Below are 27954 nucleotides of genomic sequence, written 5' to 3'. Positions count from 1 at the left end.
ACTTCAAAGGCAGCTTCAAGAGAAATTGAACCAACATAACACACCACAATATATCAATTCAACTGTTTTTTTTTTTAAATTCCAAACGTTTAAAGTAAAATAAACTGTAAAATATCCAAACAGCAAAGGGAACAATTGAAAGAATACAACACACAATCTTCACTTGTGTTCCCACTCAGGGCGAAGGAGTTAAACTATTTTCTCTTGAGATGTGTAACTGAAGAGATCAAGATGATAGTAGTCAAAAAAAACTTCTGTCTTCCAAGCATCCAAAATAAGTGACATGGATTTTAAATGTTGAAAATACAGGTTCATTTCTGATGTGCTGTTTGAGTCTGACTTTATATGCCACCACAAACTGCCTGGCTAATGACATAACTGCTGAGACAAGACTTAAGGGGGCAATGCTTCATCTCTAGAGCTTCCTGAAGGCCTAAACAGGATTAAAGAACCATGTAAAACAAGATAAAATACAGTAAGGCACTTTTTAGGCAACTCCCAATTTAAATTCTGAGCAGAAATGTCAAAAAAAAAAACAGGACTTAGACAGTGAGCAAAACAGTGGCCAGCCAGCAATTTTGTTTGAAAATCTGTGCAGAAAAACGGTCAGAGGAACACGAGCTAACAGTGCTTGTAGTTCCAAAACAGACTCAATGGACAACGAATAGGGAATCCGCTTCAATTAGGTGCTGCCTCCCAAAGCCCACAAGAAGTAACTACACATCCAGTTTTCAAACGGATATACTCTGATAAAAGGTGAATGTCAGTAACATATGTCAAAACACTTGTTTCATACTTTTGGACATGTGTACACTATTGGATACAGAAACAAAACAAATGGGACTGTAGAGTGAGACCACTTTACAGTTTCTCTGGACGGGAGCCAGCATTAAAGCTGCACACATTTCAGATTGTGAAGGATGATTTTTAAGCATTCTGTTCAAATGTGGGGGGGTTTCTTTCTTCCTATAGGAAGCCTTAGTGGAATGGTTTGTTGGAAAAGGTCAGGTATAATAAAGCATTTTATGTTTTTCAATATTGTTACAAAAGATTAAAGTAAAATCTTCAAGGAAGCAACCTGGCTCAGTTGAGTCTACAAATTTCAAATTGTTTGTCATGAGCTTAGTAAAAAAAAAAAAACACAAAAACCAATAATAATAAACACTAAAGATGTCAACTCCTGAACTATTCCAGACTGTTTGGCTTGAGGAATCTAAAAGTGAAAAAAAACTCAACGGTTTGGCGACATCAGGCCAGAGATGAACATTCTTTAGGTCTTATGCACGCTTGCATGAAGGAGTTACAAAACACTCACTGTCTTCAATGGCAACCTGGGAGAAGATCTGGAAAACTAAAAAAATAAATCTTTTTAGAAAGTGATCCTTCACAATCATTCAAACGAGCCTATTGATTTGCACTGGATGGGGGGGGATTTGTTCCTACATTTGATACATGGCTTCGACGAGGGTTGAAGGAATGGGAAGACAAATAGTGGTAGTAACCTTCCTAAACTCAAAAGTCATCAGTCCCAGCGACTAGTAGTACCTCTGTGTTACTTCTACGCTCCACCGTTGTCAGCCTCTATCTCCCAGGCGCAGCGGTAACATTATCAACTGCCTTCTCACCAAGAAAATAAAAAGTTAGTGGACTGAAGTTGTCCTTGAATATTACAAAGAATCAAGTTCTCTATACTCATCCAAAAACTGACTCGACATCATTTGTTTTTAAAAAAAAAAAAAAAAATCTTCAAAATGAGATTTGAAATAAACTAGTGGTTGACAAGTCCTTGGAGCATCATCATGAGGCGTCGCGCTCTCTTGGTAAGAGGGTTGTGGGGGTCCTGCTGGATGAATGCGAAGAGCTTTGGTCTGACTTGGGTCAGCACGGAGGCCATGTGATCTCGTGTTCGAGGATCACCGTGGTCCAGGTTCATCAATGCGTCTTCCAAGTAGCTGCACACGGGAATTAGAATGACAGTCACTGACAAAAGATATATTCTGGCACAGAAAGACATTTACAAGTAAAACACAAAAGAGGGACAAGGTTTTTCTTATTGGTCGAGTCACTTAAGCTTCAAAGTCAAGCACTGTCCTCTATGGCCTTGCTGGCTACCAGCTCACTTGCGTTAATGTGGGATGTGTGGGATGGACTCATCATCTCCAGCTGCACCCTCTCCTCCTACCACACTGCATCTCTCTTTGCAATTCATTGTTTCAGTCAGACATCTGGTGACCTGAGTGTCCACCAGCTTTACTGTCTCAGCAGTTTAAGTGAGCATTCATCTACATAGGCGCACCCTACGCTTTCCCGATCTATAGTGCCAGCTGGCCCCATATTCAGGCCAACACAGAAGGTCACAACCGTCCACAACAACTGTAGGTACCCAACCCCCATTTTACAGACTCACCTCCTTTCTGGGTATTTAATCAAATTGGAAGGTTGTTGCAAATTTTAAGCGACTACAGGATATGGATGTCCACTATTCAATTTCTCTAGAGACTTTCAGCAATGATCTAATTGCTAAGCTCAACAGGACAAATTTGTACTTGACTGAGCTAATAAAAGTTCATAATGAACCACACCCTCTTTCTCTACGGGGCCATAGCCCAGCTGCAAACCAGAGAGGTGTCTCAACTCTACACCAGGCTGTAAAAAGACATTGCTTTGCTAAGGGAATCATTTGACTGCTAGAACACGAGAAAGGATGCACACACTGAGAGCAGAAGGGGACATAAAGACACTCTCTGAAGAGACATTAAGTATCTGAAGGAGGGGGGGGGGGGGGGAGTACATTCAGACAACCTGTACAAGACAACCAAGGAAAAGATTCAAGAGCAATACTGATCAGTCCAATCCAAAGTTAAAACAGCAAAATATTTGTTATTCACTAAATTATTTCTATATTCCAGATTGTCACAGAGCGAAACATAAAAAGCCGGGAAGGTGCAGCGGTTTAACACCTCAGTTGAGGGCAGAGATGTTGAAGTCGTTTTAAATTCTGCTGTATCACATTGTGCATTTGATCCCAATCTGTTCCAAGCTGGGGTAGGATGCATTTGTGTTCTCATTAACACCTCATTTGAAGATTACAGACATGGATTTGTATTGAATTTGACAAATCAAATATACACTTAAACTACATTTGAAATCTGACATCCTTAAAAGTAAAACCGTCCCACACCAGGACTTACAGTATGTGTGACTTGGCAACATGATGGGATTCTGTGAATGCAAACTGAGACAGGAGCAGGCATGTTGCAAGAGCGCTGGCAATTCTAAATGGGTGCGAATGGAGAAATTACTTTTGATATCCAGCAGATAATGATGTGGTGACGCAGTGCTTATTGACAAAAATTGTTTCCTTAGCAATCGCGGCAAGCTTAGTGTGCTCTATTTATCGCAGTTTGATTTGGGATGTCAATGACATTTGTATTTTTCCCTTTTTCTCGCACTTTGAATTGAACGAGTGTCCAATTAGTGAATTTTGGTAAAGAATGGCTCTGTGTCATACCTGATTTTGAGCTCTGAGCGAGTGTTGAGGTTGGATGAGAGCTGCTGTATGAGTGACAGCAGCACAGGCTGGCTAAGAGGGCACGGCTGTTGTCCAAACACCTGCTGGGAGTCGATGGTCTCGCACACGTACAAGACCAAGTTCAGATCTGTTGCTGAGAGAGCCTAAACAGGGAGTAAGAATGATATATTGTTCAGATGAAAACAATTTCAGAAAATCTTTCATCCCAGTCCTGTTCATGCAATACACAAATGGCCCTGGAGAAGGGAATGCATAAGAATGACATTTCTGCATAAATTGGTCATAAAATTTGATTATATCATTTAAATTACAGCAAGGAATGAACATTTTTTAAGCTCATAGCACAAAAAAAACAAATGAATTTCCACATTTTTATTGGCCAATATGTAAACCTCACAGTGGGCAAAAATTGGCAGCGAATAACCTCAACTGCAATTGGCACATCATACCTACACAATGATCTGAAAGAATTTCCAAAATAAAAACATGAAAATAATGTTTGGGTGTTACTACTTGAAAATGTATTCTAGTCCCTCAAAAGATTAGCTTCTGTTATTTTATGCAGAAATTAGTTCACATACTTTTTCCTTCAATTGTAAATACTGTACAGGTTGGTTTTAATGTTGCAATTTTCCCGCAGGAAAGCAAAAATTGCATTACGTTAATTGTCCTGTTGTTTGCTGAAATAAAAAAGGATAAAAGCTCACAAATGACAACACAAACTTGGTTCTTGTGTATAAGAGTTAAGAAAATCACAATGATAACATTTTTCTGCTGTGGATGTCAATGTGAATATGTTGTGCGTTACCTGCTGGAAAGCCTGGTTGAGTTGTCCCTGCTGAAGAAGCTGTAGGATGTTAGCTTGCTGCGTCTGGTAGTCTAGATGTGCAGTAGGGACTGGGGTCCCTGCTGCAGACCTCATTGCTTGCACTATGCTGGAGGTGACCACTGCCTGCTGCTCCTTCATTGCCAGGCTCACCTCCCCTTTGATAATACGCTGGACATGACTAAGAATTGACTCCTGCAAACTGAACAAGAAAAGAAGAGTTGAGGGGTGGGATGCATAATGCAGCATACACTTTGTAGCTGGACATCAGATAATTTGGTTTATTTGGAAATTGAATGCTACAAATCTCATTCCCTAGAGTCTAAGTACTTTGTTTTATTAGTGGTCATTGTGCCTGGGTTGGAATAAAACAGACATTAAATGTCTTAAACAAAATACTCAAATTAACACTGTGTTCTAACTGTAATTATGACATGAATGTCAAAGAAACAGATGGCACAGATGATGCATAACGTTGAGCAGATTGACGGTTTGCATGGGCAACACAATTATAAGATCAACATGTTCAATAAGTGAGATTTATAAAGATGAGGGTATTGAGCCAGCACTTTTCAAGATGTAGTATCTCAGCTTCCCAAACAAAGAAACTCACACATACTGGTGATGGATGACTTGGACACTTACTTTCCCACCATCATCTGGATCTGATGTTGGATCTCAGCCCGGATGTTAGCTGTCACGCTATTGGCCAGTTGATCGGTGGAACTTTGGAAGGTGTCTATCATACGTTGCAGTTGGTCAATCGTGGGGTCTCGTGTTTCCTGCTCTCTCTGCTTTTTGTTCTTTGCATGGACCTCGAGCTGCTGTAAGTCTACAGAGAAAAACAAACAACTCCAATCTCATCCTCACACAAGCAAATAAGACAAGAGCAGAAGCCTACATACAATGTCTAAATGATCCAAGCATTATACAAATCCCGATTGCTCGTAATAATACTTGTGCTATCTTCACAAATAGTTTTGTAGATTGAAGCCTTTAAGCACGTCAGAGGCAAAACTTGAAGACAACTTAACATATCATATTAATTAATGCTCGGTCGAATAAACTCAATGGTCTTTGATCTGCAGAAACTCAAACACAGCTTTTCTCTACCTATATGCTCTTTTGCAGGTTTTCACTACAACACTCACTTGTTTCATGCCTTCACTGGTTGAAAATCTGGTTCTTGTGTGTTGAATATGATATAGAAGTTCATTTTGAACTGGCTAAGTTTACAAAAGTAGGTTTCTAGTCGGAAGGCAATGTTGAACACATCTTGGAAGAAGAAAAAATGGCGACCATAAAAACTGCAGCCGGATATCTTTGCAACCTTAATCAAATCCTGATGAAAAATCAATATCTGCTGCCCCTGTATTTTCTATATCAAACATTGTGGCAGTGATCGGTGTGCCTGGAATTGAGTTCGGCTTACACCTGCTCGTGTGACCAAAAATCAGGATTAGTTGTTACAAGAACTAAAGAGTTACTAGCACTGCCAAGGTCCTCCTGCCTGCTAACACATCACCTCCCCAAAATGGTGAGCATGCCTTCTCATATGCACAGCACTGTTTCTGGGCTTTGTGTGAGTCTGAACCACGGATGATATGCGTAAAACAGCATTTCACCTGAAGGGACAAATAAAGATGTTTCTTAATTGAACAGGAACATAAATAACCACCCAATAAATAAAAGATAAAATCCGTGCCAACAAAACAGTCCTTGGCTCAAATAGAGTAGCAATGATGTTACAGCTGCGCACACAGTTATTGTCAAGTTTACGGGCTAGATTGTAAAACCTCAATTTTGTTAAGGGTTATCTATTAAATTTTAAAACTCCCCATTTATGGCCAAGGAGCTGAACCTCTCCCTCTGCAGAGAGAATTGCAACTTAGCTGAAGTTTTAATGAAGTTGCTGGTGTGAAAAGCACAACCTCAGAACTACTGGCTATCATCCCAAAACTGCAGTGAGCTGGTAAAATGATCAGGAAAAATTGTCTGAGCCTTTTCCAAATAATTATTTTTGATAGATATCTACATCCGACATGAAGCCTTTTTGAGCGGTGGCCCGGTCAAAATTGCTTTGGGCCCTGAATATTTGAAACATGATTATTTCATATTTTGCATCTTTATACTGTACAATTGGAATTCATGGCCATTATTTTTTATTTAATGTATAATACTTATAGTAATATGCAAAAGAAAAATAGGTTCTATCACATGAACATACATATTTACAAACAGATATATACACATGCATATATGTATACATACATATAAATACACACACGCGCGCGCACACACACATACACGTACACAGGTCTAGTAATCGCTAATTATATTTCAATGGGCGCGCCTCACCTTCCGAGAGGCTAATATGTTTCATCATCATCTTTCTGCTCAGATACCCAAAGTAGTATGTACACATTGTAAAATGAGATTTCCAGACAATCACAATGGACTTACATTCATGTGTTCCTTGCTTGAAACTTTCATTAATTTGCTGAAACATGGTCTGGCAGCCTCTCTCAAAAACAGGCAGCACAATGCTCTGGAAGGCATCTTTGTAGGCAGCCTGGATAGGACCCTGCATTGCCTCTGCTGCGGCTCGGCCAATTGCATCTGTTGTGTTCTAGCGACAAAGAAATAGCTATTGTGAGCAAAGACCTAAATACGAAGAGAATCTACATGGCAATAAAGATCTTAGACCATGTAGATGCAAACAAGTCATTTTAGGAGTGGTAATGAAGGTCAGACACCTACCTTGGATTTGACCACCTTGATAACATTGTCCTTCAGGGTAACCTCTACCGAGGTCAGTTTAGAAGAAACGGTGTTGCTTAGATGAGATGTCACTGGCTCCAGACTCTTTGAAATTGCTAAAAAGATCAGAAAAACATTGGCCTTTAATCACCTTATTATGTTGGCAAGGTTTCCCTACCAAGCACAACTTGAATAGTGGTTATGCTAAACTTGCATTGAGTTAGGGTTATGATTTGAATGTGGCTTGTGGAGTTAAATTTGGGAAAGAAAAAAAAAATAAAGACCAATACAAGCGATAATTGTCCGTGCTAGAAGAAAATACTTTGAATGAGATTCAGACAGAAAAAAATAAGAACCAACTTCTAAGAACTGTCATGTTTACAGACAAGCTCATTTGTCAAGTGTACATTGGTGATTATCAACTTTTTGTGTTTTTCTTTACTTGGAGGAACAGTTTTCTTCATCTCCTCTCGAAGCACTTTGTCCATTCTGGTTGTTAGGGAATTGCAAAGGGTGTGGCTCAGCTGCTGGCTGAGTTGTTCCTGATGGTGTTGCTGAGTCCGAGTCTCTGCGAGAACACGCTCGAGTCTGCACTCTGAAGTCATTGAAAGTTAAAGTTCACAAGAAAATAATGTTGTATACAGTAGTGGTTTTTCGCACGGGCAACGTAGGCGGGCTGCCCAGGGCTGCATTTTTTTATTGTTACATGTGGGGGCGCCACAGTGCAAACTGCATTTGTTGTGTCAAACCAGTGACTGGTTCAAACATGGGGTTACTTCTCAGAATTATTACATGACAAGAACTGACAACTGGCTCCAATCTCACTAGATCTGAAGGATACGTTCTTGTTCCTGATGGCTGGTCAGCGCACGTTCTACTCGTGCACTGATGGAGCTCTGCATGGCTTCAATTTGTCCACGTAGTTCAGTTAACTCTCTTTGTTGTCCTCGGAGAAACATTACTAACTCTTGCTGCACATCTGTATTCATCTGCAGAGGGCATGAACAAAACGAATGAGATGCGGAAACATACTACTTAAAGACTAAATTGTGATGAAGAATGTTTAAAGAGGATACCAAGGTATTTTGCTCTGACTGTGTTAAACTAAAAAAAAAAAAAAAAAAAAAAAAAAAAAAAAACGTTTACATGATCAATTCCAATCTGGTGTTTAATTATTCCACCACATTTATTCAGAACATCCGTTTGACAGATGTGTGATGAGCGCAAATCTATAGCCCCTTTACCATTGCACCGGTTCGACCACGATATAGCCTGGTTTTGCGTGGTGGTTTTTCAATACACTTTTCAGGGCTGTGCAGTGACAATGGAATTGTCTCTCAGAAACTCTTGCAATGTGGTTCCAGAGCATGGGCTAAGGAGGTGCGTGATATCATTGCTATCTGATTAATCAACAGATGTAGCAGTTTCTTAGTAAAATAAAGCTTGAAATTTGCTTCATGAACCATTTGTTGTCATTTCTGACTCTGGATGACTTTTCTTGAACACTTTTGCTTTTTGTGAGTACTTTACCTGACTAGAGTCCAATTGTCTCAACTGAGGTGAGTCACTATTGGAAAAAAAGAAAAACAAAATTAAAAGAAAGAACACAGGTTCATGAAGTGTGCCAATTCAATTACCATTCCTCGAGTTCTACATTGACATGAAACATCGACACACACCTCTCATCTTTTTTGGTCTTTTTCTTCAGCTTTGGTGAGCTTCTGGGTGAGGTTTTCCAGTCTTTAACAGGTATTCTGTGAGAGGAACGTGTGGTACAATTTGCAGAAGATGATGCTGAACCAGCAACTTCATCCTCATGGTCACTAAAGCCAAACAGTGAGACAGTGTGTGTTAAAAAAAAAAGCCAAATGCCCTTGTGTACCTGAATTAACAGAGCACGTGTGTGTGTTACCTCTGCTCAGCACCAGGATCCTGAGTGTCGTTCTGTGAGAGGCAATAGGACCGACATGCATAGGGTGAACTCAGGAGTCTGTCGTTTGAATCATCCCTTGAGCTGTGACAGAGGTGTAAATCCACAGAAGTATTGCGATTAACAGCCACTAGACAAAGGTACAAAGTACTAACAGGCACCTTAGTCATGCTGTTTCATGCCATATATTATTTGGATTTGATATGTGAACTCCAATGCAACTTGTCACAAAAAGGCTTTAAGTACCAAACCGAATTTCCACATATTCCTATACTGTTATCACAGTGCAATAAAGCATGAAGTCTATCAATGGTGGAAGTTATGAGGATTCAAATCATTTAAATATCCAAAACAAAATGTATTTACAGTACAGTGCACAGTTCACCAACAAGGCTGAACTATGAATAAACGTGAAAACATCTTGTATTTGGATTTTTATATTTGTGAGTAATCATCTTAATATACCAATTGTAAATAAAATGGATTATGTTCAATGTGGAAAGAGATGCAGTCGGAATTTAATATTGGCCCATGCCTACAGATGAATGGTATTTTAAAGATTATTACCAGTCTCCAAGACTATTTTCTCTATTCCTAGTTTCCCTGGTGATGTCTGGAGCAGCTGGCCAAGAGGTGTGGCTAATGCTGTTCTCTGTAGACCCTCCTGCTAACCCAGGATTATCCTGAGATAAAGCGGTCTCCAGGAGAGATGGTGTTTGGCTAAGTCTGGGCTCCAACTCTAGAGACCCTCCAACAGGCCCATCTACACATCCAAGCTCAAGGGGCAATAGGCTGGAAAAAAAATAAAGAAAGAGAGTGCACGTCTCAGTAACGTAAAAGGATCATGAAAGCAATTAGCCAACGAGAACTTGAGTGGGACAACAATTTCTCACAATTATTTACAGTTTAATTAATGGCTGCATACGTCAAATATATCCTTCATGAACAATGGTAATATTCAATTATATTATCATGCAGATGCTCTGGCACACAACCTACAGCACTAGCGTACGCACTTTGAGTCATTTTTTAGTCCCTAAACCTCACTTTCTGGGACATTTTTGCAGGAGACCTTGGCTGAATGGGTCGCAATTATCCTGGACCAGGGAGTTAACTCAGTTGTTGCACTGATAATTAAGGAAAAGATTGCAATAATGGACTAGATATGTATCAATGTAGAAACTAAACCCTTTAGACCAGTGCTCATCTGAAAAATATGCATTCTTTTTAAGAACTTCATACATTTGACTTCACTGTGGTACCTGTTGTTGGCTGAGCGTGGTGAAGTGAGCAACTGAAGGGCAGAAGCAGCAGAGGCCATACTATCAGTTTGAAGAGCAGACCGAGGTAAAGAAGTGGACACAAGACCACGCTGGAGCTGCAGGGTCTGGGATGCAATCTCTGGAATGTCCTGGGACATGACTGTAGACGCTGAGGAGATAACATCAGGGGAGCGGGCCCTTGTTGGGGAGGCAAGGGGTGCCATGAGTGGAGAATCAAGAACCTGAGGGCTGTCAAGCGCAATTGGAGCACTAGGGGATGCCAGTGTCTGCAAAGAGACATGGAGAGAAAAAGCGAGAAAGAACATTGGTAATATTTGACAAAGTCTTAAGGTTGAAGAGTCGCTGGCAGATGTTGTGTCAGGTCATACCTGAATGCCCTCCAGTCCACGCAGGACAGTTGAAGCAGTAGAAGCAGGTCTTGGACTGCTACTAGAAACCGGAAGTGACAAACTGTTATCTGCACGGTTGGGGCTCTGACTAATGTCATCAGAAGTTCTGTCAAAATAAAAACATACCATTTTTTTCTCATGTGTTATATTGTATTTACACATATTACATTGGAAGAATGTAGAAAATGCTTTGACACGACAAACACAAGTTGGGGAAAGAACTTGGTGATTTTGAGAAGATGGCGAAAGTTTGACTAATGATGCTGGTATTATGGTCCAATGATAGGCCACCTTTGTCTTGTTACATTTCAACTCAACAATAAATCGACATTTCATCAAGTAGTTAATTATTTTGGAACCCAATAACTATATTTAATGACTCTCCAACCTCTCTAAAGATTATGTGATTGCATGCTTCAGCCAATGGCAAATGCCTTACAGACTGACCCAAATTAAATCCCATCAGCATTTATCATGATTTCCATTATGCAAAAAAAAAAAAAAAAAAAACATACCTATTGGTTGAGTCGCTGATTGCTGTCACAATTGTCAGACTGCTGGCACTACTGCCAGGAGATGTAGGCACCTAAAGAGTATAATATAAAACATGATCGTCTATGGTGATGCAATGTCTCCATGTTTGTGCAATAGGTACAATCAGGGCATTTTTAAGTCCGTAAATATTGACCATTATCAGAACAATGTTGTGCTTTCATAAATAATATGGTGAAAAGAACTGCAAATTTCAGTTTGCAAGAAAACACAGTTGTGCTCTGATTGATCAGCCACCGATCATGATCGTCACTGATTGTGCTCAGCTGATTTTCATGGAAAAGTGCATATGTTGTTCAATACCTCACATTGTATTTGCCAATTTTATGCTACAAATGCATGAAGCGTTTCAGATTTTAAAATTTCATACCGAAGTGTTTAGTGTCATGAAGGCATCAGGAGTCATCAATTTTGGCATTTGCTCATTGCCATTGGTTGCGTTTGACAGGAAGTCAGTAGGTGCAGGAAGTGATGAGATGTTCCTTAGGTCTGTCTGGGATCCACTCCCTGAGTCCTTGTCAGAATTCTGGTCTGTCAGATGGGCTGAAAACCCTATTGGGAATATGAAATAATTCATCCAAAAAAAAAAAAAAAAACTGAAATCACCTTCATTCACTTGGTCGGCCACTTAACATAATTGCCTAAGTGATATTTGAATATTTTTGGAAAACAAAAAAACGTTTTGTTATAACACCCACCCGGTATTTTTATTGGGTCTTTTTTCTTCCGTTACAATATCAATATATATTTGTGCTATAAAAATTTTTTATTTTTCTTGTATTCCAAAAAATATTGAAATGACTTAGGCAATTATACAATGTGGCCAATATACATAATGTTTATATTGAAAACTTGCTCTGATATTTCAGGGTCAACATTAAAGGAAGCGGTAACTATTTTGAGAGACCTGTTGTAATTGTGCAAACAAACAGAATGACATGTAACCCACCAAAACCATCTGGAGGATTAGAAAGGGGCAGACTAGTAGCGTTGGAACCCACATTAGGCTGGAACCAGATCTGGACATCCTGTAAACTCCTAAAACCACAAGATATTCAAGTAAATGATAAATGGAAACAGACATGCAGTTTTAGCTTATCTACATAAGAGTAACATTTAGCTTTTAATATTTAACTGCACAACAGGAAAACAAAGTACTTCCGATAAAATCTAATGGCGTAGAAGGAATGAAGCCCCCAAAAAACCCTTTACAGACCCAGCCACCATCCAAGGAGCTCCCTATGTATGTTCCCTATGCCCACATATGAACCCTTGAGTAAGGCACTGACTAACACTTTATAAAAACTTGCGCTATTGAATGCTGTCTACAAACTTTAAACTGGTACTTTGTTGAACAAAATACTGATTTGATCAGTGCACAAGAACTCACTTGGTATGAACACAGAACAGTTTAATCTGGATGCCAGATTTGGACTCTGTGGGCCCTTGAGTGCCCTCTGAAAGAAATCACATACAGAGGGAAAAATATCAATCAATCATGACCACTGCGTTGTGTAAAAATGAATGATTATTAAATTGCTCCAGATGAAAAAGGGGCCTCCAGTTTGCCCCCAACCCACCACCACCATAAAAGCCTTCATGGACTCACCTGTTGTTGTGCTCTCACTCTCCTCCTCCGCAGGAAGAACTTCAGTGTGTCGCAAACGGCTTTGGGCAACATCTTGAACTCCAAAGCTAAGCACAGGATGGGTCAGCAGAAACTCAGACACGGCAGTGAAAGATGCCTTGCCTTTTCCCAGATCTTGTCTCAGTTCCATCACATAAAGAACCTGCCAAGGAGCCACACAAAGTTTATATTTAAAGAGTAGAAGTAGGCAATAATGTTGGTGGTCAAATAAAGAGCTTAATTTTTTTACAACCGATGAAAACAAGCACACGCCAAGTCAAGTCAAGTGTGTTTTTGCTCCTTAATCGGACATTGTACGTATTTGTTTACCCACCAGCAACCACAGCAAAATTACCCACAGTGCAAGGAATAAATCCACAACTTAAATATATCTTTTGACAATGACTAATGGCAGTGATCCTTGCATCTGAATTATTAGGAATTGAAACATGCTAGAGTGCACGTCTCAATCTCTCAAGAGGAGTAAAAGTGCAGACAATCCACAATGACAAAATATGATTGGCAATTTTAATAAGTGACACATACAGAATGAAAGACTATCTTTCAAAAAATAATGGCTTGCTTCAGAAAGTGCCTATGGTAATATTGCTTTCATGTCTCCTATTTACTCTGCCAGCATGTCACTAGTTAGAAACCCATTTGGTCCTAAACACAGTCATGACTACTATGATGATTGTTTGCATCTTATTGTGCTAACAGTTTACAAGTTAGCACATCTAACACATCTTGCAATCATTCACGTCAGGACTTTTGCATTCCAGAATATAAATCAGAGCCAAGTATTTATCAATGTCTTAACAACTGAATTGGAATAATAATTATAAGAAAGTTATGGAAATGGGGGAATTTGTTTTCTTTAAATCACACCAAACAATACAGCACATGAATTAAAGTTGCATCAATAATCGTTTTATAATCGGACACAAGCCCCTGAATCATAATCGTAATTGGATCATGAGGGGCCCAAAGATTTCCTTACAAAGTGAGCATTATATAAACATACTGACAATATTGCACTGACCTTCCTCTGTACGTCAGAAAGGACAAGATACTCAGCAGACAGGTCCAAACTTGCCTTAAGACTAGGCAGAATTGTCATGTTCAGTGGATCTGGAGAGAATCTACAAAAGAGGACTAATGATTAAAGGCTCCAACAAAGTTGGGGTGCTCATACAACAAAAGGGCAAACATTTAATTAATGATTTTAGTGAATGTGTTTGTTTTGTTTTTCCCCAGATTGTATAAGAGCAGGGATCCAGGCACTGGCAGAGCTAGAGGGGGCTTTGTGGGGGCACTGGCCGCACATGAAATGCAATTGGACCCCCCATGTGCCAGAGCAGACAATTGACTTTTGGGTTTTTTGTGATTTTTCGTGTAAATTTTTTTTCACATTCCAAAAAAACCCCTTTTTTTTTGGGGCGGACTCCCCTAGATATCCTTGGCACCCCCAAGGAAAAAATAAATAAAAATCCTAGCTCTGCCAGTGGATCAAGGGAGTATTAAAGAAATAATGTCAAGTGTTACTTTCGGAAAAGTGGCTCAATCCAGAATGTACCTATGAAGAACAGCAGCAATTTCAACAAAAGACTTTAGGGGTAGTTACTGAGATAACACCCGGAGTGCAACTGAAAGACTAAAGTAAAAACCTGATAGTCTGCAAACACGTCCATGAAACCGTGCACCACATCTTTAATTCTTGGTTCTGATCTGCTCCAGTTATAAGAAACCTCCAGAATGGAACACTATATAGAGAAACAGAAGAGTGACTCTGTAAATTAAACAGCAATAGATTCATATGTGTGGCTATCATGCAATTCGCTCATCGCAATCTGGACTTCTCGACTTACTCAGGGTCCTGCCTTTTGTGGTTGTCACAGAAGAGTAAACAGGAAAGGGGACGTCCACCATGAGGACGCAATTCATGTAGACATCTAATTAGGAAAAGAATTGAAAATAAAAAAAAGACAAAGAGGACATTCTCCGACTCTGGTATAAAAGTACCAGGGAGGACATCAACTTTCAAAATTAAAGGTTCATTGTTCTGGCATACCTTGGCTTGTCCTGGCCCCCTTCTATATATATCTGCCAGAACTTTATGTATCCATCATGACTGGCTGTGGCTAACACTGTTCCATCTGGAGATAGGGCGCCTTCACTGACACGCTGGTAGGACAGTAAAATAACCACAATATTCGATTATATTAAATTACAATTATATTAAATGTACAACCTAGCAAAATGAGTAAAATAAACAGACGTATTTGGAAAGTTTCTTTGCAATGGTGGAAAGGCCCAGTGAGGATTTGACACAAGGAAAAAGAAGAAAGGTACATTTCACAGAATATGGATTTGCGGTAACAGGTGATTCCCACGCGCAAATGAAGCTTCTCTGCACAATATGCAGCAAGTGGGTTCCCAATAAGTCAATGATGCCTTGAAAACTAATTTGTCAACATAGCTTAGTTCGACTAGTGGGGGCATGTAGAAGATTACTGTGAAGAAAGGTTTTTGACTTGACTCTCCCTTTAAAAGTTGTTTTTCTATATAGACAAGTATATATCAAGTCCTACCTGGTTATATCCATCCACTGTGATGAGGCCTTCTTTCAAATCTGTGATATTAACAGGCCAACTTGCATTGTTGGCCCTCAAGATTTCAAGGTCCCACACTTCAGCCTAGAAGAGCAAATAATACAAGATATGTTAAATGCACATACTCTATCGCCTGCTAAACAGCTCAGTCAAAGGCGAGGGCTTTAAGTGTATGATAAATACGCTAGACCCGAGGTAAGTTATACCCTCGCGCAGCTTTTTCAGCGATAAAGCAGTTTCAAAACGTTACGACAAATAAAAAAAATAATAAAGTGGGAGATGCTCTGGACAAAAAAAGCCACTCGAAGCACCTATGTGTGACCTCAAGCTCTACCGAGTCTTTTGTGACATTTACAGCACACTTCATTGTTACTAATGACTGGCATATGAAGTTGCAAGTTTTGCAACAAAAAATTCTGAATCGAAAATTGTTTCTGAATCAAAAATTGTTTCTGAATCGAAAATTGTCTCTGAATCGAATCAAGACCCTGAAAATTGGAATCGAATCGCTAAACACTTAGAGATTCGCACCCTTAGCCACTCAGCTAAACATGCCGAGTCGTATGCAAAGTAGCACAGAAATGTTCATCTTCTGAAGAACTGTTTAGGGTTCTGACCTACTTTTACTAAAGATTTACAAGAGTGGATTAGTTGTGCTTGAATACTTTTTTGACAAATACTTCATGAAACCCAGACACACCCAGACTATCTCCCACAAAAGCTAACTCTGAGACCCCTGCCTTACACTGACTACATTGTGCCTAGTTTTAGTGCAAGATGCAATACCAACAGAAGGCTGGTATTTGCTTCAGGTCACGTGACATTTTTAACATTAGACAGATACCCTATCTTCATGCAGAAGAGCCAAAGTCTGGCTGGTGTCATCTTGGTTGTCATCATTTTCATCTGGAATGAAAGGACACCAGATGAGACGCCGATGCAAGTTCAGTGGAGTGTCCTGTGGCCTTTGGATGTGAACAACTATTTGATCTCTGAGGGCCATGGATTAAGGAAAGCAAGATGAAGCAAACGTTATTTGTGCATGTCTGCATGACATTACAGGGTACAATTACAGCTCAAAAATATTTGGATGACAAGACTGATTCTACAAAAATAATGGTAAGTAGGTATGTAAATTGGATGTAATGAAAATGGTAGAGCATTTCTTGAGCTGAACTTCCGAGTCAGGATACAGTATTGTACTGCTGGTGCAGGTGAGTTCCCAAACCATCAGGTTGCCAGCTTCATCTACACAACCCAACAGAGGCGAGTCAAGGTGGGCGAAAGCCAGATCGGTGACGGCACCAGTGAAGCCCTTCAGTAAGCATCGTTCTGCAGAGCCCACACTCAAAACGCGTATCATAGCCTGGTTGTTGGCTCCTGAGGGAAGGTATGATAGAAAAGACATTGAGTGCAGAAAACACAAGAAATGCAAAACACACAAGTGCGGAAATGCATGTTCATTCACTTTAATTTTGTATAGACAAAGCAAATTACTGACGTGAGAAAAAGCATAAATCATTTCAAACGGCAACTTGTCTGGCTTTGAGAAACAAGAAATTCACGAAAAAAAAACATGGCAGTCAGTTGCTTTAACTGGAATCACTCAATTCTTAGGAAAACAATATTGAAAAATGCAAATAACAAAAAACACACGTATATAGCAAACGCTGTCTCATTGTCTTGGGAAATTCTCAGTGGCTAAGAATGCATACTGATTGCTTATTTTGGCACATTAAAATATGTAATTCTTACATTTGATAAAATTTTATTTCTTTTAGTACGTGTTAAATATTGCAATATCATTATCGCTATATTCAACAATGTCAGGTTTTTCCAATATCTACAGCCCTCACAACAATAAAGAGTAAAGTGTGGATATTTTGAAAGGTGGGGCTGATTCCCAATCACTTGAATGGACCTGGTAGGGTGGGCACCGCTCATTCATATGTTTTTACAACCGTCACTTTTTCCATCCACGGATACATGAAATTATAAATATGGTTACCGGTTAGTATTCTTGCAAAACAAATTGACTGCATACACTGCATTTTCATTACTTGACAGCAGGTGGCTGTCTTGCTTGCTTCAAAATCAGAATTGTTTTGTTTTACTCTACGAATGCTTTTGTGCATTTTGATTGGCTATGATTTGCGATGTCATCACAATCACTGCAAAACCAGTGGCCAAGACTAGCCATTAGTGAAATCTTGTGGCAGAACTTTGCACACTGCCCAACTGGGCAGTGGAGTTCCAAATCATCACTCAGCGCGCAGCAGCCCTGAGATAAATCTAACACAATACCCATGTATTGATCCCAGGCTCTTACCTCTAATTGCATATGCCATGAAGGAATTTGACACAGCAATAAGTCTGCCATAATGATACTTGTGCTCCCAGTCGTACTTGGCAACAGGCTGAATCTTCACCTAACAGAAAAAGAAATTCACCATTTGGAAATTATTTACAATACAGAAAGGTCTTATTAGTTAGTATGTGATCTGTGGGTAGGCACTTGGATTATTTGGGTGGGCAAAACTAAAATGTTGCTTTTCCTAAGTAGGTTACGTAAACAAGATATGGTTTAATTTTGAGAACGGAGTGAGAGAGAATAAAATCACAGCATCCAATTTCTGTAGGGGGGTCCGGAGTCGTTACCTCATGAAAAATAAATGAAATACTAATCATGTTAGCCTTCGGTAAAATTATTTTATATCCAACAAGCCAACTCCAGTGACTCGCAACAAATCTGCTAGAATTAGCCTGAAGCTGGCTAACTGCCAATGTTAAATGACCCAGTGAGCTAGTAATTTAAAAGAAACACGCAGCCTTCAAAACGTAAAAACTCATGTTGTCGTGGTTTACTGATGTACAGGAGCATCACTAAGAACGCCTACACCTCAAAATGGCCAATTAGTGTGTTTTTTCATGTCTAATGACAGAAAGCTATGAACACTCCCCCAAAAATTTTATGCAACTGTTTTTTCGACAGTTTTCATTGGATAGGGAAATGATTCTTCTGGGTGGACACGGCTTATGTCGGGGTAGGCAATGTCTACCCCAGCCCACCCGCAGACACGCCCCCAATTATGAATTACAAGACTGGATTTGTAAAGGTCAGATCAACTGAAAATGAGGTCTGCCAGAACTAAGGCCAATTCTTTGCCAACTCAATCGCGGAAAGAAAAATGTTATGAAGGGAAAAGCTTCTGTACAGTTTCGAGTGTTTTTCCTTGCCCTACTGGGAGATCAGATCAAGGGATGTAGAGAATAATTATCAACTGTGGCCATGTGAAGCCCTTTGAGACATGTTTGTGATTAGGGGCTATATAAATAAGATTGACTTGACTTACAGATTGAAGAATATAGAGCTGCGGAATGTTCGTGTGGTGCAGGGATTTCTACATTCACTAATTTCATTTTATGCTCGCTGTTACACGGTTGAGTTGTGCATGGCATCTCAGAATGGAAACACCAAATAATCGCTTTTCCATGATTATATGAATTATGAGATCGTCTGGAGCCAAAATCGTAATCATGATTAAAATTCGATTAATTGAGCAGCTCAATATTGACTACCGTTAGACACAAAAATGTGGAAATGTTCCAAATACAACAGTGACCTATGTACTATGTGCACTTGAAAAAAAAATCTGCAGCAGTGTCAATCTATTGATCCATTGTATCCTACCACTCACTAAAAATAACAACAGGTAGAGGGGGGAAAATAAAAAAAAGGAATATCCAAAATCTTACCATGTTACTACCTCGAGCCTTGCTGTTAATGCTCGATTCCTGACTCGCCACAATCTCCACACTGTCCGAGATGATGGGGATGCAGGTAGACTGATCATCTCCAGAAAGGCGACTGAAATTGGAGCAGCCATTGAAATAAAATTACCTCATCTAAAACTCAAGACAACAAAAACTTTCTGACATTTTTAGTGGTAAAAATTTAGGAATGGAAGCAAATGAAAATGTTCAAGTGACAAAAGAAACAATTGATAAACATACATTATCTGGATATCCTGAGCAATGCTGTTGACTGCGGAAATAGGTCTGGTCGAGTCCGATGTCAAATCACCACCTCCGAGAAGACCTGCTGTTCCCAATAGCCCGTTGAGTTCTCCATTAAAGGACAACCGTCTTTGACCATCACTTGCTTCTGTATCTAAGGAATGAAATACATTTCTCTTAGGCGCTTTCATTATAACAAAAATGGTCAACATATATCTACTACCACAAAATGACAATTATTCCAACTCAAACATTTATGGTTGACCACATTGCATTAACAACAGTATAGTGTACCAAAAGTTACTATATAGTCTGCAATCCAAACGTTTCAGGAAAAGTTCAGAGGGTTCAGATATCCTCAAATATAATGGATATTAAATGTTTAACTCATTTTACTGAATCTGTTCTTATGTTTATTATTTGCTGGTTTGAGTAACTTTTTGTTTTTTATTAATTCATTTGAGCTATTTTGTCATTATTTAAGCGTTGTTTTGGGGGGGTCAATTGTAAATCGATTGTATTTGTGGATTGTTGTCTGTCTGTGCCACAAATTGTCCCATGGGCACAATAAAGTCTTGAATATTTGATATACCCCCCCCCCCCACACACACACACACAAACAATTCAAAACGCACTGATTGATAAGTTTCGTTTAAGTTGAAAAACAGCCAATCTAGCTTTTAACACGAGTCCAGCAGCACACAAAACATTCACTCCATCGACATATGACAATATATATTATCCAAAGTTAAATAGTCACATTTCCTTGCAAAGCAATTTGACAAAAGAAAAGCAGGACCGACGCCTTTCGATTTATCTTACGCCAGAAACACAAACGCTTATAGCGCAGTTCGTAGAGTATTGTGAAGTACATTCAGTCATGAAATCGACCCCAAATCAAAAATTGACAACCATGAGGAATTGTGTTCATCTGAAATGTTGTTAATTCGACAGTTTAATTGTTATTGGTAGATACTAAGCGACCGTGGCCATAGTAAAATCTGCATCAATGCGTGTGGCTAGGGTTGCATTAGCTTCTGCGGCCTAGACGAGCGCCCCCACTTTACATTGACGGTCAAACTCACCAGTATTGTTACCAGGACGGTCGAGCTTCAGGATATCCCGGAGATGCTGTGTTGCACCTTCAACGTCGATACTAGCGCTGAACGCCATGGCTGAAGGACTGGGGGGAACTAATGGGGGTAAGGAATAATTTTGGTCTGAAGTGACGCCGTCAATATTCACTTCGTTCACCCGGAGCAACGGCTAAAACTTCCGGTCCGCAGGATAAATGCTCCGGCTAGTATCTGAGCATGGCTGGTTAGGGTTAGTTCCTACCTATACGTACTACTCGTACTAAGAAAATAAAACATTGGTGACCCCATCACAAAGTCGGTATAGCAATAGTTATGTATGGAAAGGTTCGTTTTTAGGTGGGTGTTTTTTGTGCAAAGTGGTGGAAAACAAATTCAGTTACTGGACATTGACAGTAGAAGGCACCAAATACTGATATAACTAACGTCACTTATTATGCAATACAAATAGTTGGAAAATTCGACATACTGTAAAATAAATTTACCAATTTACCATCCTTCATTAAAACGGACCAAAATAAATTTGTTTTGAAGTGATAATACTTGATAAATTGCTACAGTATTCCACGGGTGACTTCTTTCGCTTGCATCGTTATTCACAATATGATTTGATTTTTATCTGCAATTCAGGCGTCAAACCTCAAGGGCCACTATCCTGCTTGTTTTAGATACGGACTGGGGAACAAACCTTGTTCAAATGATCAGGACATATATCAGGCTCCTGCAGATCTTGCTGTTGAATGAACAGATTTTTTGGTTCACGTGTTTCGGAGGAGAGAAACATAGAAATTACCATGCAGGATAAGTGGCCCTCGAAAACTGGAGTTACAGGAAGACACAACAATCAACATTTTTTAAACACCACAATTATTTCCATATATTTATGGAACACATGTAAACAGTCTCAAATGGATAAAGTATGTGAATTTCTGTTTTAATGAACAGTTAAATCAAACATTTCCTGTGTCGTTGCACAACAGACAAGATAAATTTTGCACCATTCCACTTACCAAAACCTTTTGTTCAGCAATATTCTAAGGATATCTGGGGTGAATTGCGCTCCTGAGGCCATGCCACAGAATCTCAAATGACTTTAAGTCGGAAGTTAGACAACGCAACTTTAGAAGGCGTATTTTCTTTCATTGTAGCATTTTAGTTGGTTTATTTCTGTCCTGTATCGCTGTTGTGTAATGTGGCCCACTTTCTGATGCGCTTCAATGAGAAGACAGGTGGCTTTCAATTTAATTCGCTTGCAAAACATCTTGAGATGCTGCTCCGTCATACTTCACAGTTGGGTTGAGGTTTTGATGGGAGTGGTGTGCTTAGCATCGCACGCTCCTTTTAAAGAACTCAACTTTGGTTTAATCTGTCCACTCGAGCTTGCCAATATTGGTGAGGAACATCCAGCTTGAACAATTCTTGCACTCCTCTGCAAACTACAAACGTGCAGCAATGGTTTTAGCCACTCGTAGAGAAAAGTATCAAGTGCTGAACTCTCTCCATTCATATTCAATCTACAAACTATATGCTTTCAAAACTTTGCTTGTATTTGAAAGAGTTGTTTTTAAGCCTTGAGGCTGATATGCAAAGACAAGTCACACCATTATGAAAAAAATGTCTGGGTTTATTGTGAATTTTGGCTTCTGTCCATGTAAATTGCCAAACATTTCTGTGTAATAAAGCAAGACGGATGGAGGGGGGAAATGTAGAATAACACAGCAAACTTGGACATTGTCTTAAATGAGTCTTTGGTGGCATGACAATGAGAACCTGGCAGAGAGCATTGTATGAATTGTAAAAACGTAACCCATCCTAAAGAATAGAGGGACTCCAGTAGCATCTAAACCTGACATGACGCTGAACTGATCTGAGCCAAGTTTGATCTAAAACTAAATGAAAGAAGTCAAACGGAAACTGAGGAGAATGAATTAGAAGTGAGGAGCAGAGTTTCTTGGATGGTGTTTGGTCTGATGGGTTGGCCGATGTCAGCAGAGGAGGAAAAAAAAAAAAAAAGTTTCATTTGTACTGTCTGGGATGGATTGGGGTCAGTGATTGAGAATTTAGATTCCGGTGTTCACATGCTTGTCAAACAAACAAAAGCAGACGGCAGAAGGGAAGCATGAGCTTTGTCCCATCTCTCCATGGCCAACCCTCCCCTCCACCACTTCGACTTGCCCGTGCCCACCAGAGTCGAAAAATCGTTCAGGCAAAGTTGTGAAGAGCCAGCCTGAACATCTCGTTGGTGCACACCCAAGCACTATTGATTTCCTTCAAGAGGAAAATCTGATGAAAACCCATGATTTGATCGTTGTCAGCCTGCAAACAAAAATACCTACTGTTGAGATAGCCACCAGCATGTCTGTTGAACCAAACGTGATTTCACTCATATACAGTAGTTGCAAACAAAATCAGAATAAAAATGTCCAGAGTCAATTTGTTTTGAGCCAAACCTATTTTTGTCACAAGTACACCTCTAATTTGGCATTTGTAGCTCTACTTACTTTGAGCTGTCCTACAACCATACTCAGGACGCAGCTGTCTGTAGTTGGCTGGTGGTCATGTGCTGTAATAGTATGCCCTATTTTTTTGATGCCCAGATTCTGTCTCACATACACACACACACACACACGTACACACACGCACACACAAACATGAGGAAAGTTCAAACATAATATAGTTGAGATTTAAGGTAAGGTACCTTTGCTTTGATAGTCTGATCAACATGGGAATTTTTGCAGATTCATGAGCTGACTGCAAATGGCTCAATATTAATTTAGTTATGTCCACAAATTGCAATGAGGAGTTGTCGGTATTGGAATTAATAATGGCCGATCTCGATCTGTTCAATTGTAGATGTACGTAGGTAAATTCAGGAAATGATTAGGGCAAAAATAGGGTGTCAAAAACCAAGCTGCTATAGCTTGGGTTGGTGTGAGCAATCATAACGTCAGCAGCCATGCAAGAGACATCGTCTATGTAAGCATTTCGAGAAGAAAAACTTACAAGGAGTTTCTTGGTAATTGCATCCTTGCCGCAGATTTTTTCCCCTTCCCAGGTTAGTAACGACTCTGCAATCTGTGTGACAGACAGATAGATGTGTTGATGTGAGAGTTTATGAACTAAAATCACATACATTGATGAGTTGATTTGAATATTGGTTTGAATGTTTTTAAATTAAAAAAATAAATCACTGACCAATTCAACTGAATGAATTGAATTTCTTCCAACTTTTATTTTATCGCAGTACTAGTTTTGGAGTCTTGAGTCTTCCTTACACACCTTTGAAAAATGTTCAAGTCAATCCAAAAAAACAAACAAAAAAATAGTCATTATGGCTCAACGTTGAAAGTTCTAGATCATAGGGTTAAACTCAAGGCCCGGGGGCCAGATATGGCCCGCCACATAATGTTATGTGGCCCACGAAGACAAATTTTGCATAGACTTTGTATCATTACTAAAATTACAAATTGTCTTCACTTTAAAAAAATTAGAGCTATTGCTTGCAATTTTATTACCATTTGGCTTTTTAAAATATTTGAACAGTTTTTACTAGTCTCTGATTTCAAAACTCGTTATTCATCAGTTTGTTTTGTAGCCTGCACCGTATATAGAAGATGTTGACAATCATAACAGCCCTCCAAGGGAAACTATGATTAGGATGCGGCCCGCGACAAAAAATGAGATTGACACCCCTGTGAGCCAAAGTTGCACTTACATACAAATCAGCCAGTTTTGCTCTGTCACTTTGAAACAACTGGTAGTAGTGTCGCACAAAGCCAGTGCCTATCTGCTCCCACAAAGGCGGGTCCTGCATCCTGAATAACGCTGCAAGGGATACAAACAAAAAGGATCACAAAGACGTCATGTGAAATGGCCACGGGCCTGCACAAAGAGCTGTGTTCAACTTCAGCTGCGGTAAGATTTCAACTGACACCCATCATTCAACCATCCTTTGTACACTAGTCAGAAAAATTCCCTGGCCTGTACCACAGAGATTTGGATACATGACCAATAACCTATGTTATAAAGGTAAGACACGTGACTGTAGCCCGATAGCCAGCATACGCTTGACTAAAATGGTCATGCATTTGGGGTGAGCTTCGTGTTTCCCACGAGCCTTAATAGCTCCATACCAGTGGCTACGGGACCATATAATGGAGGTGAGGAGCAAAGGCAGCAATGCAAAGTGACATTTCATCACCAGATTAGTATGTCCAATAATGTATAGATGACAATTAACAACTGTGTGCAGACAAAATCTGTCTGCTAATGGGAAACATTTGTTTTTATTTCTATTCATAATAAAAAATGTAGAGCAACACGCACCAACACCTTGACACTTTATGACAGTGTCTCGTCTATATAAGAAAAACGATTGGAAGTTGACGTGTAGCTAATGGTGAATAATCATTTCTTTTCATTTGTCAATCATTCCAAATATGTGTTAACATAAAAGTGTGTTAGTGCATTGCTGGGCGTGTTAAGTAAATATTTTTACAAAAATTTTATTGATTTATTGTTTGAGGCATTGATTAGTGGTGTATGCAAGTTTGTAATACTTTGATTTTACTGAGTTTAGTACACAGTCATAACTATTGTACAGTGTCAAGATACTGAATATGAAATAAACGCAAAAATCTAACAAGAAACACATGCATTAAGAGTATCTTATACGACTGATGCAATTAAATTAATGATTGAATGAGGTAGCTTGTAATACGTATATGTATTCATTTGGGTCAAAGCGACATTAAAAAATACGTATCTATTTAGCTAAAGAAAACAAAACATACGGTACTAGATCTAGCATGGAAAAGATGAGTAATAACGGCCTGCTGTGTGTTGTTCTGCAAAATAAAAGAAGCGCATAATAAACTGTTTATTAACAAACGTTACCTGGAATAAAGCAGTTTTAGTTGACTCTAAGAGCTATAATCATATATTGCGTATGTTTGTTTTTCTTTCTTTCTTTATTCCGGCGTGTAAATTGTGAGAAAGACGGGCTTAAACATGTTTTACAACGCCCAAGTGTGTATGAGCAGGATAAACGAGTCAGTGTGACACAGCAGGGCGTTTCGTTAGCACGCGGGACATCCAGCCATCGAGTTGTGTACTTCCACTTCGCCTCTTTCGACCACAGCATATTGTTATGGAATACGTTTGATGACATCAGAGTTGAACAGGGGACTCAATAAAACGCACTTTCGCGAGGTCTTCTCCCATCGCTTAATATGCAAGTGAGGGTGAAGAATGGCTGGGTTATTTTTAACGTTCATAGCAGACATGCCTGCATGCGGACAAGTTAGCTATAGCTTCCTCGGATTTAGCCGATGAGCCACCTAGCCAATGGCGGTACGCGCTATTAAAGCAATAACATATTGTGAGTTTCATCTCTTCCCACCCACGTAAACGGCTGGCATGGTGGTGTCTTTGTGTGATATTTAACTGTGTAGGTTTACTGATCCATAGAAATACTCTGTCCCCAAGTGTAAATGTCTTCACCGTTAAGAGCATACAGCACTGGCTAGCTAACAAACATAGGGAAGCCCAACTCGACTGGGAAACTATCACAATTCAGCAATATCAAACAATGGCTCCTATATATACAGTTGAACAAGATTAAGTTCGAATGTTTCCAAAGGTTTTTGGTTTAAATAAACAATCCTCACCTCGTAAACCCGGGCCGGGTACAGATGACACAGTGCGACTTTTAGGTACGCGGTACGCACCAGAAGGAATCCGTCTTTTGGCCCGGTGTATTGTGGGTGTTGTAGTATTTCAAACGAAAACAGTTTTCTACGCAGTTCCAGGCTAGTTGTCATTGTAAAACGCCGGCAAAACCACACATAATATCTAATGTTATGTCAGTCCGGGGCCACATAACATCACTTATGTCCCTTGGCTTTTCATTCTTTATTTTGGACAGACGGGTGGGCAATTTAAATTCCATTGAACCTGTTAGAGTAAATGATCACCTACATTCAGCCTGCAGGTATGTACAATTCCTGAACAAAGTCATTGTACATCCCAGAGGGCATTCGCACCCTCGTTTGAGTCCTTCACTAGCGAAATCGTCAAAGTCTTCTATGTGGGCTTGTCCAGTGGGGATGCAGCTCGCAAACTCCTTAAGATTTGCCAGGGGAACCGCACCTTGGCTCTGGACTTCCGGACCATTGCCCGACAAAGCTTGTGGGACACCCAGGCTGTAATAGACACGTTCTATCACAGCTTGAAGGACTGTTAGAAGGATGAAATGAACTCCTGACCATCCTCGGCGAGGCTATTGACCTGCACCGCCTTCATTCGAACCTTTGCCTGTACTGTGGGGGGCCATGGGCATTAAGCAGCTACATAGCCGGTCAAAGGACTGGGTTCACACGGCGTCAGCGAGTCTGCGTGAGCTCAGGTATCGTATCCCCTCCCACCTGCCAAAAGACCTTGCTTCCGGCCTGCCTGTTGCTCACTAATGACGCTCACGCCGACTGTCCTCATTGATTCCGGAGCAGAGGTGAACATTATGGATGAGGAATTGGTCTGAAGAATGAAGGTGGGCAGCCTTCGTCTGCTTGATCCCGTACCCATATGCGCCATGGATGGGCGCTACCTGGGCATGGTCACATGTCACAACCCCTATAACCATACTGCAATCTGGAAATCACCAAGTGCTCATACAGTTCCATCTTTTGTGTCCCAGGCCAATCCCTAATCCTGGGCCATCCATGGCTATGTCAACACAACTCCAATATAGACTTTGAGACTGATGTAGTGCGGGAGTGAGCGACAATTGCCACCAGAATTGCTTTAATAGAATTGCTGTTGTCCCTGTCCACCGTCATTCAGCCAGCCTGCCTCCCGATGTCTCATGTGTCCTCCTACTACTACGAGCTTCAGGAGGTATTCCGCAAGGCCACCTAGTTACGACCCAATCGTCCTTATGACTGTGACTACTCAGCCTGAGAGCTCCTCCACGCCCCGTGGAGGAGCTCTCATCATCTTCACAAAGCTGGACATGAGTGACACAACACTAGCATATATGACTGATGTCATGTATCGGATATTGTTCTTAAGAGCAGAAAAAAGCTCCTCGGTTTTAATCAGAACATTTTGTATATTAAAAACACAATGGCACTTTAAATCCATATTCCAGTCAATTGCATTGGCTTTTCAGTTGGTATCAGATGTGGAAGATTTATATATTTGCGTGATGTCATATCAAATTTAAAAAAAAATAGAGACTTAATGGCGATTTTTGAAGTTCTTGATCATTCCCAATGATCCGGATTGTTCTGCAGTGTGCACGATGGCCACCGGTTACCAAAGCAACAACAAAAA

At 40.0% G+C, this 27954-nt stretch overlaps 2 protein-coding genes across 4 annotated transcripts; both read right to left on the bottom strand.

Moving 5' to 3' along the window:
- Positions 1 to 53: 53 nt before the first annotated feature.
- On the bottom strand, positions 54 to 20814 carry edc4 (enhancer of mRNA decapping 4). 3 transcript variants are annotated; one of them, XM_049724280.2, is made up of 30 exons: positions 20614 to 20814; positions 19526 to 19682; positions 19268 to 19379; positions 17841 to 17940; positions 16705 to 16891; positions 16356 to 16503; positions 15491 to 15595; positions 14971 to 15083; positions 14768 to 14851; positions 14567 to 14662; positions 13942 to 14041; positions 12882 to 13062; positions 12663 to 12729; positions 12222 to 12310; positions 11643 to 11824; positions 11236 to 11306; positions 10700 to 10826; positions 10311 to 10597; positions 9616 to 9840; positions 9031 to 9132; positions 8798 to 8941; positions 8649 to 8685; positions 7960 to 8107; positions 7561 to 7713; positions 7119 to 7234; positions 6822 to 6987; positions 5004 to 5190; positions 4341 to 4560; positions 3512 to 3675; positions 54 to 1952 (listed from the first exon to the last, which is right to left on the bottom strand). In XM_049724280.2, exons 1-30 carry the CDS (start codon positions 20699 to 20701, stop codon positions 1769 to 1771), a joined length of 4140 nt encoding a protein of 1379 aa, XP_049580237.1. In that variant the 5' UTR covers positions 20702 to 20814; the 3' UTR covers positions 54 to 1768. The 3 variants fall into 3 exon arrangements, with proteins under 3 accessions (XP_049580237.1, XP_049580238.1, XP_049580239.1); XM_049724281.2 differs by having other exon boundaries at positions 10700 to 10760; XM_049724282.2 differs by having other exon boundaries at positions 10700 to 10757.
- Positions 20815 to 22225: 1411 nt separating this feature from the next.
- On the bottom strand, positions 22226 to 26448 carry nutf2 (nuclear transport factor 2). The gene is made up of 5 exons (XM_049724291.1): positions 26292 to 26448; positions 24338 to 24447; positions 23626 to 23697; positions 23124 to 23222; positions 22226 to 22938 (listed from the first exon to the last, which is right to left on the bottom strand). The coding sequence occupies exons 2-5, from the start codon at positions 24434 to 24436 to the stop codon at positions 22825 to 22827; spliced, it is 384 nt and encodes a 127-aa protein (XP_049580248.1). The 5' UTR covers positions 24437 to 24447; positions 26292 to 26448; the 3' UTR covers positions 22226 to 22824.
- Positions 26449 to 27954: the final 1506 nt, after the last annotated feature.

The sequence above is a fragment of the Syngnathus scovelli genome, chromosome 6 (assembly GCF_024217435.2).
Source record: "Syngnathus scovelli strain Florida chromosome 6, RoL_Ssco_1.2, whole genome shotgun sequence".
Lineage (NCBI taxonomy): Eukaryota > Metazoa > Chordata > Actinopteri > Syngnathiformes > Syngnathidae > Syngnathus > Syngnathus scovelli.
The sequence above is the reverse complement of the archived record's forward strand: the minus strand, read 5'-3'. Positions and strand labels throughout refer to the sequence as shown.